The sequence below is a fragment of the Rhinopithecus bieti genome, unplaced genomic scaffold (genome assembly GCF_001698545.2).
Source record: "Rhinopithecus bieti isolate Rb0 unplaced genomic scaffold, ASM169854v2 scaffold_55715, whole genome shotgun sequence".
Taxonomy (NCBI): domain Eukaryota; kingdom Metazoa; phylum Chordata; class Mammalia; order Primates; family Cercopithecidae; genus Rhinopithecus; species Rhinopithecus bieti.
This window is the reverse complement of record NW_016822769.1, coordinates 562,582-577,420: the sequence shown is the minus strand read 5'-3', so window position 1 is coordinate 577,420 and position 14,839 is coordinate 562,582. Positions and strand designations below refer to the sequence as shown.

The window sequence follows — 14,839 nt, the reverse complement described above, 5'->3', positions numbered from 1 at the left end:
AGTTGCACGATATCAGCTCACTGCAACCTCCGCTTCCCGGGTTCAAGCGATTCTCCTGCCTCCCCCTTGAGTGGCTGGGATTACAGGCACATGCCACCATGCCCGGCTACTTTTGTATTTTAGTAGAGGCGGTGTTTTACCATGTTGGCCAGGCTGGTCTCGAACTCCTGACCTCAGGTAATCCACCTGCCTCAGACTCCCTAAGTGCTGGGATTAATGGTGTGAGCCACTGCATCCAGCCTGTGCATTCACACTTTAATAAATTTTGTAAGGTTACATAAAGTTGCTTTGAGGATCCAAGAATTCTGTTTTCTGAGCCCAAGGGAGGAATGATGCAGACAGAAAAGATTGGTAACCAGCACTGGGGAGGGAGAGGCATAAAGGAGATAGTGCTGACCCTTCTCCCTCTCTCCCAACCCTAACCTGTTGCAGGCAACCGGTTCCTTCTTTAACCCTTTAGCCAGTTAATGAAAGTGTATTATGCTGGCAACAACATGTCTACTTGACATCTTCAGATGCTTTTGTGACAGTTTTCAAAATGTACCCTTTCTCTGGCTGTTGTAGCCCTGTAGTCAGGGTGCAGGCTCTGCCAATTGTTAAAGTCAAAGAAATATATTTGGAGCTGGGTGTGGTGGTATCCTTAGTCTCAGCTGCCCCAGAGGCTGAGGCAGGGGGATCACTTGAGCCCAGGATTTCAAAGTTACAGTGAGCTATGATTGTATCACTGCCTTCCAGCCTGGGCAAAGAGTGAGACAGCCAGACCCTGTCTCTTTGAAAAACAAACAAACAAACAAACAAACAAAAAAACCCAATATATAGATATAATATATAGTTTATATATATCATATATAGTTGTATATATATTATATGTAGTTGTGTATATATTATATATTATATGTAGTTGTATATATATTATATATATACTTGTGTATATATATATTCTGAAACATTATTCCATCTCCCCAAGAAATCATCCTTCCTCTTCTTCCTTATTGCACTCCTTCCCCTGGTTAGCATACATCTGAGCAACTGTCATTTTGAGGAAGGCTGGCAATCAAATAGGGGTGATAGGACAGGACCTGAATTATTAACAAGCAATAGATTGGACTCCAGTGCTCACATTAGCTGCTTTGATCAGTCAGCTGCTTATTAGCATAATCCAGAGAAAGAAAGGACCTGCCTTGTTGTACCCGGGATGCTTTCTTATCCTGATGATTGCCTCAGAATTTGCATCTGCTTCTTATTCAATTGACTCTTAAGTTTGCAGCTGCTGAAACTGCACCTACCTAGCAGTTTTATCTAGGTAAAAACTGCACCTAGCAGTTTTTTCCTACAAATGTTTAGAACTCAGATTTCCTCTGATCTTGTTTCTCTGATCTGATTCCACATGCTTTCTTTCCTTTGAGAAATCCACAAAATCTGTGAGCTGCTTAGCACTCTTCCTTGCTTTCACTGAAATTTTGAATTTATTCTTTTAAGTATTTCATTTTACTGGATTTAGGAGGAAAAGGGGTTCAGATATGTGCATAAAGTCTATCATCTCAACCCAGTCTTAGTTTTTATTATTTTATATACAGGTATCTGTAGTTTCATATAATATCACCCCTATGTATGACTGACTCAAAATGTTATTAAAGATCTGAACATTATTTATAGTTTTCTTTACTAGAAGGAAACACATTTCCAGCTCAAATATATTTAAAAGTATAGCATATGTTGTTTATTTTGCAAGTCAATCCCAGATTAAAAGAATAAAATGCAATGTGACATATATGTCCGAGTAGTGCAGGTAACTACTGTTTTTATGGAGATGAAAGTTGGTGTTAACAGAATTTATTACTGGCTTATTACATGTATTACATGTAACACATGTAGATAGTTTTTATGTATCTGTTTATGAGAAGAGTATATTGTATTTATATAATTTGACTCATAAGCATTTTTCAGAGTTGCAGAACAGAGTTCAAACTGGTAGACTCCAGGCCAAATCAGGCTATAGAAATGTTTTGTTTGGTCTTCATAATATTAGCTCACTCAGTTTTTTTTAAAAAGTGAATTAATTGCCAGTGTTTGAAAGTAAAGATATTTCAGGAAGAGTTCCTGACTTGTAGCTTCTCTTGAATAATCAGAAGATTTAACAACTTTGGGTGCACATTCCTCTGTGGCAATAAATGACCAGAGCTGAGTAGTGGCTGCCCTTGTGAGCTAGTAGTTGGCCACAGTCTTCGTCATTCTCTATTATCTCTTAAGTGAGTCTACTTTTCTCTTTATTGCTTCTTTCCTGATCCTGTAGGTGTTTGAGTTTGTGGCCCCTACTATATAAATCATTATTTTAAAGTATTATGAAATATTCATGGAGTAAGGGTACTACAATGATCAGGTTTCTTTCTTTTTTAAAGTATATATAATTCTGTGATTTTCAACTTTGTAAACATATTCTTTCACATTGGCATTATAACCTGGAAGCAGAAGTATAGAGTCAAAAAAATGAGAACAACTGTATGGCTCTTGATAAATTTGCAAAGTGCCTTCACAATAAAAATAGCTAATGTTGAAGCTGGAAAGAGGTGTCAATAGTGAAGTCAGAAGAAATGCTGGCCTTCTACCTACAGGACCTCATGGTGTCCTTGTGGAGATCACATCAGTTTAGGTCTGGTTTTTATTCTTACTGATCCAATTAGTAATCAAAAAGTGGCATGGTGAACACAGACTCAGAATAAAGAAAGCAGTAGTTTTGAAGGAGATTTCATTATACCTTAGTGAGGACTGATACATTAAGTTTGCTTTATAGTACAGAACATTTGTCTCAAAATTGTAATGCCTGCTGAGTCAGTATCCATTTTCCTTGGACACCGTTGGGTGAATACTGCCAAATTCTTCTTGCAACCCTCTCCTTCTTTCTAAAAAAATCTGTCTATACTACTGTCTTCTGTTAATACATTCTTGATATGAATTTTGGTACCATTAGGTTATGTCTTTATATATGTCATTTTTTTTTTTCTGAAATACCTAATTACCTTATGGGACTTGGGATAGAGGAACTCAAATGGTCTTTTTATGGTGGATGACTTACAGACAGAGATGCCATCCATTATATATTTACCCTTTCTAGATTCATGTTTAATTTTGTCTTCTAAATTCTCAGTATACTTTGTTCTTATATGTTGATAAATCTGGCGTTTGTTTAATATTTCATGGTTACACAAAGTTCACATATATCATGCTGTTTTATCCAGTTCAGACCCTGTGTCACTTATCTGCAAGGGTATCATGATTCCCATTTTTAAAAACAAAGAAATTGATGATCAGAGAATATAAGTGACTTATTCAAGGTCAAAAAGCTAGTAAGATGATTACCAGAAGCTGGGAAAGGTAGAAGTGGGGAGGAGGGGAAGTGGGAATGGTTAATGGGCACAAAAAGTTGTTAGAAAGAATGAATAAGACGTAGTATTTGATAGCACAACAGAGTGGCTATAGTCAATAATATTTTAACTGTACATTTAAAAATAACTAAAGGAGTATGTAATTGGATTGTTTGTAACACAAAGGATAAATGCCAGAGGGGATGAATACCCCATTTACCATAATATGATTATTACACATTTCATGCTCGTATCATGTACCTCATGAGAGGTATCAAGTATCTTATGTGCCCCATAAATATATACACTACTGTGTACCCACAAAATGAAAACTTGAAAACAAAGCTGGTAAGTAACAGGATTGGGAATTAAAGTGAGATTTTCTGACTTCAAAGTCCATGTTTCCAAGATAAGCAGTAGAATCAGGCAGTGGACTTAGTGATGCGAAATGAGAAGGGAGCATAACTCTACGATGCAGATTGTTTCTTTTGGAAGTTCATTTTTTGTTCCTATCGGGAAGGCAGGGTCACCCTATTTGGTATAAGTGGCATAGAGCTTGTCAAGAGCTGTTCTTGGGGATATAGTCATACCCTGTTTGTGAGGGAGAATCCTGCAAATTTGGTACGCTTTGATCTTCTCTGGGACAGCTGCAGATAGAAGGGCAAAAGTTAAAGAGAGGTTTTATATAGACCCATTCCTATAAGACCCCCCTTTTCATCTGGCTAAATACAAAGGTATTCACTAATGAAGCTTATCTCTGAAACATTTTCATTTTAATAGACGACTTATAAATAAAAATATGAAAGGGAAAAATCAGTGAAGGTGGCCGAGCGCGGTGCCTCATGCCTGTAATCCCAGCACTTTGGGAGGCCGAGGCGGGTGGATCCCAAGGTCAGGAGTTCAAGACCAGCCTGGCCAATATGGTGAAACCCCATCTCTACTAAAAATACAGGCCAGGCGCGGTCGCTTACGCCTGTAATCCCAGCACTTTGGGAGGCCGAGGTGGGCAGATCACGAGTTCAGGAGATTGTGACCATCCTGGCTAACACGGTGAAACACTGTCTCTATTAAAAATACAAAAAATTAGCCGGGCTTGGTGGTGGGCGCCTGTAGTCCCACCTACTTGGGAGGCGGAGGCAGGAGAATGGCGTGAACCCGGTAGGCGGAGGTTGCAGTGAGCCGAGATCGCGCCACTGCACTCCAGCCTGGGCGACAGAGCGGGACTCCCTCTTAAAAAAAAAAGAAAAAATCAGTGAAGGTGCAGTGCCAGATAAGGGCTTTCCTTGTTATTATATTTTTGTTTCAGTATTTTTTAAAAATTAGACTAAATTATGAATTTAGAAATAGTACATAAATAATATACGGAGCTCTTAATAGTCCCTCAGGCTTTTATTCTCTTAAAATGATTTCTAAAACCATATAACAGGAATTTTAAAATAAAACTTCTAGTATAAGTTCATTATAATTCCTGTGCACTTAAAATAAGCATTATAGCACAACTTTGAAATACAAAATAAGGTATACTTCTATCTCCAGGGACTTCTGACATTTTTATATGGAAAGAGAGAAGTATTCGGCCAGGTGCAGTGGCTCATTCCTGTAATCCCAGCACTTTAGGAGGCCGAGGCGGGCAGATCACAAGGTCAGGAGATCGAGACCATCCTGGCTAACACGGTGAAACCCTGTCTCTACTAAAAATACAAAAAATCAGCCGGACGTGGTGGCGGGCACCTGTAGTCCCAGCTACCTAGGAGGCTGAGGCATGAGAATGAACCCTTTGGCATATAGTTTTCCTCGTGTTGACTTTTGATTGGTGACTGTCACCAACCAATATTCCCTAGCTCCTTTGTGTACCTCAAATGACTAAGAATGGAGAGAGTACTAGAATTAGCATCTATTTCTTTTGTAGAGATTAGAAACAAGACGCTGATTGCTCTACTTCTTCAAAGGGTTCCGAATGGGTGATTAAGAACAACTTTAAATATTTTTGGAGTTGAAAGTTATGAGTCCTTTTTCAGCCTGAGACTTACTGTTATGAAGGAATGCATACCCAGTCAGCCTTCCAAGGATACTGCTAGCAGCTGCATTAAAATATTCTTAGGGACATTGTTTTATAGACAAGAAGTCCCTTGAACCTGATGATCAAGAGAAATAAATTGATCAGGCCCTTGCAGCAGCAATTTATCACCCTGGAATACCTTTGACAATTGCTGAAAATGCATGCTGGCAGGAAGTTTTTTAATTACCAAAACCATCAGATCATTTGCTTGGTTCTTTCAGAGTCAGTGAAATATATGAGTGAGTAATGGAGTCTGTTCAATAAAAAATTAGCTAAGCATTGTATCTGCCACTGTCCCTGTTGCAGATGGAAGGCCAGATGTGCAGGGGCAGTCACGAGTCATCAGGCTCATATATATAGAAGCACACACATATGTATGTTACATATACATGTAAACATGAGAGTTAAGAAAGGAAAGATTTTGTAGTTCATAGGAGAACATATTTACAGCAGGTTGAATTTCTGGAAAAGGCATTTTAATTAAATGGAAGTGGTTTTCTTAAGTTTAATTTGGTTTTCATTTGGAAGTAGCATTATAACAGAGTTATATGCTTAACTGGGGGAGAGATATCTGAGTCTTTATAAAATTGGTTATAAATGTAATATTTAATCAGCTATTAGTGATAGAAAAGTACAATAATAGGCAAGCACTTTTCAAAGATAATACATTTTGTTATTTAATTTCTCACACTATTATCTTCATTATGCAAATGAGGAAACAAGTTTAGAGAGATTCAGTAATCTGAGGAAGATCACAGGGCAAGGAAGTGCTAGAGCATGGCTTCATTAAAGGGATTAGAAAATGCTAACCCTTGAGAGTTTCAAGGTTAGCAGTAACTAGAACGATGAAAAAATATTGAAGCTAGAGATGGATTATAATGGAAAAGTAGAGATGGTCCACACTTTTTCTGTGTTAAGAGAGGTAATGGAAAGTAGTTGCCAGAGGATTGTATCAATGATTTACTGTGTTGAATGGTAGTAAATTGAGGACTGTCTGTACTGCAGTTGTGAAATATATGAAGTCCTACGAAAAGTAGACTTCTCGAAACCTTGCAAGCAGTTTCTTACAAAACTGGACATACTCTTACTATATAATCTAGCAGTCACACTCCTTGGTATTTACCCCAATGAACTGAAAACTTATATCCACACAAAAGCCTGTACATAGCTGGGCATGGTGATGTGGTCCTGCAGTCCCAGCTACTCAGGAGGTTGAGGCAGACGGATTGCTTCAGCCCAGGAGTTTGAGGCTGTCGTATGCTATAAATGCCTGTGAATAGCTACTGTGCTCCAGCCTGGGCAACATAGCAAGACCCTGTCTCTAAAAAAACAAAAACTGCATGTGGATGTTTATAACAGCTTTATCCATAATTGTCAAAACTTGGAAACAACCAAAATGTTCTTCAGAAGAAAGAAGGTTATTTACAAGAAGGTGAATAAATACAAAAAATTACAAACTAAAAATTTACAATAAATAATTACAAGAAGGTGAATAAATAAATAAACCATGGTCCACTTAGCACTAAAAATAACTGTGTTATCAAGCCATGAAAAGACATGGAGGAAACTTAAAGGCATTTTACAAAGTGAAAGAAACCAATCAGGTTATATACTGTATAATTTCAACTATATGACATTCTGGAGAAGGCAAAACTATTGAGACAGTAATGATCACTGGTTTTCAAGGGTTAGGAAAGAAGGAGGGAACTTACCTAGAGCAAAGAGGATTTTTAGGGCAGTAAAACTATTCTATATAATATGAAAGTGATGGATATACATCATTGTACACTTTTCAAAACCCAGAGAAAGTACACTATCAAGAGTGAACCCTAATGTGAACTATGGACTTTGGGTGATAATGATATGTCACCGTAGGTTCATAATCAATGTATTGATTATAACAAATGTACCACTGTAGGGTGGGATGTCAATAGTTGGGGGATGGGTTTCATGTAGGGGGTAGGGGAGTATATGGGAACTCTGTACTTTCTGCTCAATTCTGCTGTGAACCCAAAACTTCTCTTAAAAAAAAAAAATGGCCAGGCACGGTGGCTCACGCCTGTAATCCCAGCACTTTGGGAGGCCGAGGCGGGCGGATCACGAGGTCAGGAGATCAAGACCATCCTGGCTAACATGGTGAAACCTCGTCTCTACTAAAAAATACAAAAAAAATTAGCCGGGCATGGTGGCGGGCGCCTGTAGTCCCAGCTACTCGGGAGGCTGAGGCAGGAGAATGGCATGAACCTGGAAGGCAGAGCATGCAGTGAGCCAAGACTGAGCCACTGCACTCCAGCCTGGGCGACAGAGCGAGACTCCGTCTCAAAAAATAAAACAAATTTTTTTGTTAACTAAAACGAAATTAAAAAGCAAAGAAGGAAAAGAAAGAAACCTTGCAAGCCAGAAGATAATGGGTGACATATTTAAATGGGAAAACATTCTGTCAACCCAGAATTCTATAACCAGTGAAAATGTCTTTCAAAAATGAAGGAGGAAAATGGTAAAATTTTATGTTATATGTATTTTACCACAGTAAAAGAAAGGAGAGATCAAGATATGTATGAAAAAGCTGGATGGAGTAAAGCGGAGGCAGCGGGGGAAGATGGCGGCGGCTGTTCCACAGCGGGCGTGGACCGTGGAGCAGCTGCGCAGTGAGCAGCTGCCCAAGAAGGACATTATCAAGTTTCTGCAGGAACACGGTTCAGATTCGTTTCTTGCAGAACATAAATTATTAGGAAACATTAAAAATGTGGCCAAGACAGCTAACAAGGACCACTTGGTTACAGCCTATAACCATCTTTTTGAAACTAAGCGTTTTAAGGGTACTGAAAGTATAAGTCAAGTGTCTGAGCAAGTAAAAAATGTGAAGCTTAATGAAGATAAACCCAAAGAAACCAAGTCTGAAGAGACCCTGGATGAGGGTCCACCAAAATATACTAAATCTGTTCTGAAAAAGGGAGATAAAACCAACTTTCCCAAAAAGGGAGATGTTGTTCATTGCTGGTATACAGGAACACTACAAGATGGGACTGTTTTGATACTAATATTCAAACAAGTGCAAAGAAGAAGAAAAATGCCAAGTCTTTAAGTTTTAAGGTCGGAGTAGGCAAAGTTATCAGAGGATGGGATGAAGCCCTCTTGACTATGAGTAAAGGAGAAAAGGCTCGACTGGAGATTGAACCAGAATGGGCTTATGGAAAGAAAGGACAGCCTGATGCCAAAATTCCACCAAATGCAAAACTCATTTTTGAAGTGGAATTAGTGGATATTGACTGAAATAGTTCAGCTCTAAGGGTATTAGCAACAATGATAAAACTTGGCCTTGAAGAAACTTAAATAACTAGTTAGAACTTGTTACTATTGTAAAGGAAGAGTCAACTGGAAAATTCAAGGAGTTAATAAAATTTGTTTACTTGATCCCCCCCCAAAAAAAAAAAGAAAAGAAAAAGCTGGATGAAAAGAATGCAAAGAGCAAACAATGGCACTGACACTTCATAGTTAATGTGATGAGACCAGTTTAGAGATTTAAAAATTATTCGAGGAACATAACCATTAATGATAATAGAAGACAGCAATAATATCACAATAGTATCTAACATTTTATTGAGTACATATTATGGGCCAGGCACTAAGCTGAAATGCTTTATATCTGGCACTGACAAACTATTTTATTTTATTTTATTTTATTTATTTTTATTTTTATTTAGAGAGAAGTCTCACTCTGTTGCCCAGGCTGGAGTGCAGTGGTACCATCATAGTTCACTGCAGCCTTGAATTCCTGGACTCAAGGGATCCACCCATCTTAGCCTCCCAAGTAGCTGGGACTACAGGCTTGTGTCACCATGCCTGGCTAATTTTTAAATTACTGATAGAGGTGTCTCATTGTGTTGGTCAGGCTTGTCTCCAACTCCTAGCTTCAGAGATCCTCCTGTCTTGGTCACCACCCAAAGTGTTGGGATTACAGGCATGAGCCACTGTGTCCAGAGGTTTTTTTGTTTGTTTTTTGTTGCTGTTATTGTTGTTTCTGAGACAGAGTTTTGCTCTTGTTGCCCAGGCTGGAGTGCAATGGCACGATCTTGGCTTACCGCAGCCTCTGCCTCCCGAGTTCAAGCGATTCTCCTGCCTCAGCCTCCTGAGTATTTGGGATTCCAGGCGTGCACCACCACGCTCAGCTAATTTTGTATTTTTGGTAGAGATGGGGTTTCTCCATGTTGGTCATGCTGGTCTCGAACTCCAGACCTCAGGTGATTCACCCGCCTTGGCCTCCCAAAGTGCTGGGATTACAGGCATGAGCCACCACACCTGGGCTTGTTTTTTTTTTTTTTTCCCCCAAAGAGATCTCAGAGTCTCTGGCCTTGGACTCAGGGGCTCAGATGATCCTCTGATCCTTCCGCCTCAGCCTCGCCAGTAGCTGTGACTACAGGCATGCATCACTGCACCTGGCAAGGGAGACTTTTAAAAATAAAAGTCCAGACAGTAAATATTTTCAGTTTAGCAGACTATTTACAATTTCTTCTGTCTATTATTCGTTTTTCATTTTGTTTTGTTTTATACCTTTTAAAATGTAAGAAGCCATTCTTAGCTTGAGGGCTATGCAGAAGCTGTATGTGGGCTCAATTTGGTTTAGTCTATAATTTGTTTACCCCGGTCTAGACTTTAAGCTTTTCACCCCAGTGCACATGACTACTTAACAAAATCCAAACCACTTGCACATCCCTGAAAAGTCTGTAGAAAGGACCAAAGGCATATGGAAATTGAGAATTAATTGTCATATTTCCGTGGCTTTTGTTGCTGTAGGAACAGTGATATAACAAAATTAAAGAAGTAATTTAAGTCATCTATAATTCTACCACCCTAGCACAATAGCCAAATCCAAATTACTTTCCAATCCTGGCCTTTATGCAGCATATTTTAAGAACAGTAATTTTTAATGTATTTTCAGCATGTAAAAATAACTTCAGCATTTCTAATTTTAAAATCTCATTAACATTTTTTATATTTTAATAGAATGTTAAAAAATGTATCAGTTGAATTCCAATCATGCAGCTTCACGAGAGCTGTTGCTTTCGCCCCTCTAATCACATAACATTTGAGCAGCATTTTTTGGCTGATAACTACAAATCAAGAGAGAATAGAGATCCAAAAGAGGGAGAAGAGGTGTGTAATAAAGAGCATATGAGGATTGAGAAAGATGAAAAGATGGGAGTAGTGTGGAACAGAATTGTTGAAGTGGTACATTTCTTACCCAAAAGATCAATTTTTACTTAAGGTTTCGTTCAAACTTTTGGCCTTCTGTGTCATTCCTGTTTTTGGTTTTGTTGGTGCAGAATTACTTTTAGTTTCTTTATTGTTTTTCTCAAGACTGGTGACGTTTGTACTTTATCACCACTCTTCCTTAGCTTTGCCTCCCTGTCCACAGCTATTTTCTCTAGCTATGGTTAAGGTTGTATCCCCCTTCCCTTCCTTTATATCTTTTCATTTGCCTATCAACCTTCTCAAATATTTTGTGAATGAAAATACATTTTGTAATTTAGGAAACAACCCACAATACCATTATGCTGTGGTCTGGGGCCCTGGGTGGTCCCTGACACCCTTTCAGAGAGTCCCTGGAGTCACAGATATTTTCAAAAAATGCTAAGGGTTATTTATTAACTTTTCTTTTCTTGAATTGATGCATGTTTTAAAAAATTTCTCAGTTTAAACTTCTAAAATGGTAAAATATACCATATATATCATCCACATAAACAAAAGCTCATTGATGTTCTCAACCATTTTAGCAGTGTAAAGGTGTCCTGAGACCAAAAGTTTGAGAATGGCTAATGTATTTCATCAGCAAACTAAAAACATTTCTTAAGCAGCTTTGTATTTTCAGTCCCAGTACTGGTTGTATAGAATCTGTGGCAGAACTTTCCCTCACAGTTTAGAGGTGAAAACATACTTCTCAGTGGATAAGTACAGTTGGAGTCAGTAAGTGCAGAGATCGTACACATCACGGGAGTCCAGAGGAAACTATACTTAACTTGTGATTATGTTACTGGTGATAGGGGAGGGGTCAATGAGAGGCTGGAACCATGTTTATTAAGCCTTCCTAGGAGGTGACCACTGAACCAATTATTTTAAAAATCAGAATGAGGCAGGTGAAGGATTGTTGTAGGAGGCCTTCTAGACAAAGCAGCAGGAGCAAAGACAGGGAAGCAAAGAGTGCACTATGTACAGGCAAACACAAGCAGGCCTCTGTTACTGCATGCAGGATGGGTTTAAAGAGTAGTGGCGATGAGGCTGGATATATGGCAGGGAACAGATCTTAGCTAATTTTAGCCTTTTAGGAGTTCAGACTCTATCCTTAAAGGGAAACCCCACCTTTCTTTCTTTATTTTTGAGCACATATGTGGTATTAATTCATCTTTCTATATGTGAAGAATTTGGCTTATTAAAATAATATTAATTATTGGGTATCAGACCCATCTGTAAACAGGAAAATAAAGTTAAGTGTTTTCTTAGGAAACGGAATGTAACCATACTAAAACATTGTACAACCATGGATTCAACCAACTGTGAATGGAAAATGTTTGGGAAAAAAACAAGAAAAAAAAAACAACAACAGTAAAACAACCATTTATGTACATTTACATTGTATTAGGTATTATAAGTAACCCAGAAAGATAAAGTATATAGGAGGATGTGCTAGCTTATATGCAAATACTACTCTATTTTATATAAGAGACTTGAGCATTTGGATTGTGGTATCTATGGGAGTTCCTGAAACGAGTCCTCAAGGGACAGCTGTAGTAGGCTTAATAGGAAGAAATTGTGTGGTAAATATTCACCATCCATTTAGTTCTAATGGGCAGTAGTAATTATGGGTTTTCTTGTTGAAGCTAATGAAGGTAAAAAAATATGTCCTTTTTTTTAAAGACTAAGTTGAGAACTACTAGCGCTAAAAGCAGTACAGGCATGAAAGGAAAAATGACAAGCTACAAATAAATAGTAGTAAAGTGAACCCTAAACCTTTAAATTCTCAACTTAGTATAAATGACAAAACATGTTACCAAATCTGCATCATTTTTATTGCCACCATTTAAATTTAACTGATGGTTTCTTACAACTAGCACACTACAAAAAAATAAATAAAGAACAGAAATGTATTTCCCACAGTCTGGGAAGTTCAAGGTCAGTAAGTTAGCACCTTGGTCACTCTGCTTCTAGGATGGCACCTTGAATAGCACAGGTGTTTTTAAGAAATTTTGCCTTTCACACCTTTGAAATAATTTGAGCTGGGCACAGTGGCTCACACTTGTAATCTCAGCACTTTGGGAGGCTGAGGCAGGTGTATTACTTGAGCCCATGGGTTAGACACCAGCGTGGGCAACATGGCAAAATGCTGTTTCTACAAAAATTACAAAAATTAGCTGGGCATGGTGTTGTATGTTTGTGGTCCCAGCTACTCAAGAGGCTGAGGGAAGAAGATCACTTGAGCCTGGGACATCGAGGCTGCAGTGAGTTGTAATCGTGCCACTGCACTCCAGCCTGGGTGAGACCCTGTCTCAAAAAAAAAAAAAAAAAGAATTTGAGTGATATAGGCTCTTTATTACCATGTATGGTACTGTTATGAAAGTTTTATCAGCATTATTCACCATAGCCAAAAAGTAGAAGTAACCCAAATATCTATCAGCTGAGAAATGAGTAAATACAGTGTGGTATATCCATGTAACGCAATATTTGCCAATGAAAAGAAATATATGTTTTCTACATGGATGAGCCTTGAAAATGTTATGTTAAATGAAAGAAACCAATCAAAGAAGACTATATATTGTATGATTCCAGTTACAGTCATGTGTCATTACTTAGCAACAAGGTATGTTCTGAGAATAGGGTGATTTTGTTGTGTGAACATCATAGAGTGTACACAACCCTAGATGGTATAGCCTACTATATATACTACTTAGGTTATATGGGCTAGCCTGTTGCTCTTAGGCTACAAACCTGTATAGTATGTTACTGTACTGAATACTATAGGCAGTTGTGACAAAATGGTAAGTGTTTGGGTATCTAAACATAAAAAAGTATAGTAAAACATCAAACATCTTTAATGTATGAAGCATTAAAAATGGTACACCTATATGGGACACTTACCATGAATAGAGCTTGCAGGACTAGAAGTTTCTCTGGATGAGTCAGTGGGTGAGTGGTGAATGAATACGAAGGTCTCAGACATTGATGTACCCTACTATGGATTTAATAAACACTGTACACTTAAGCTACACTAAATTTATTTAAAAAATTTTTCTTCAATAACAAATTAAGCTCAGCTTACTGTAACTTCATGAACTTTTAGAATTTTTAAACTTTTTGATTCTTTTGTAATAACACCTAGCTTAAAATATAAACACATTGTACAGTTGTACAAAACATTAAAAAAATCCCGTAAGCTTTTGCTATTTAAAATTTATTTTACTTTTTAAACTTTGTTGTTAAAAACTAAGGCAAACACACATTAACCTAGGCGTACACAAGGTCAGGATCATCATTATCACTGTCTTTAACCTCTGTATCTTGTCCCACTGGAAGGTCTTCGGGGCAATAACACACATGGATAATGATAAAAAGTATAGTATAATAATACATAGAACAGTAACATAGTCATTACTATTATCAAGTGTTATTTACTGTACATAATTGTATGTGCTGTGCTTTTATATGATTGGCATTGCAGTAGGTTTGTTTACACCAGCATCATCACAAACATATGAGTAATATATTACATTATGATGACTGTGACACCACTAGGCAATAGGAATTTTTCAGTTTCATTATAGTCTTTTGGGGCCACTATCATATATGAGATCCGTTGTTGACCAAAACGTTGTATGAGCTGCATAACTGCATAGGCAAATCCGTGGAGACAGAAAGTAGATTAATGGTTGTCCAAGACTGGGGAAGAAGGAAGTTGGGAAATGGGGAATGATTGCTTGCTAATGGCTATGGGAGGATTTCTTTTGGGGGGCTGATGAAAATGTTCTAAAGTCGATTGTGGCAAAGATTGCACAACCTTATATATGTACCAATAACCACCGAATTGTGCACTTTAAATAGGTGAATTGTATGGCATATGAGTTACCCCTCTATAAAGCTGTTTGATCTATCTGTATTTCAACAGTTAGAGTGGTAACTTGAATATTGAAAAGTTTGAAAATATATGTTGTGAGGGAAGGTAAAACGCCAAAGACTACATTTTACCAGTGTATGTCTAATCAAAACTATTCTATAAAACTCCTTCCTAATTTGAATAGAGTGATTTTTTTCCTTTGAAGATAAAATCCTCTATATCTTTTACCATTTTATTAATATTTAATTCCTGCTTCTTTCTCTCTGGAGAAACTTTGGATTCAGAGCTCATTCTTTTTTTTTTTTTTTTTTTTTT

At 37.8% G+C, this 14,839-nt stretch overlaps 2 protein-coding genes across 5 annotated transcripts in view; both read left to right on the top strand.

Annotated features, from left to right (window-relative positions):
* Positions 1–14,839, top strand: part of FRMD5 (FERM domain containing 5) — a 348,152-nt gene that overhangs the window by 84,267 nt on the left and 249,046 nt on the right. The window lies entirely within an intron of this gene.
* On the top strand, positions 8,000–8,833 carry LOC108521303 (peptidyl-prolyl cis-trans isomerase FKBP3-like). The gene is given in 2 exon segments (XM_017861046.1): positions 8,000–8,447; positions 8,450–8,833. Coding segments are annotated over 2 exon segments (672 nt in total). The 5' UTR covers positions 8,000–8,020; the 3' UTR covers positions 8,695–8,833.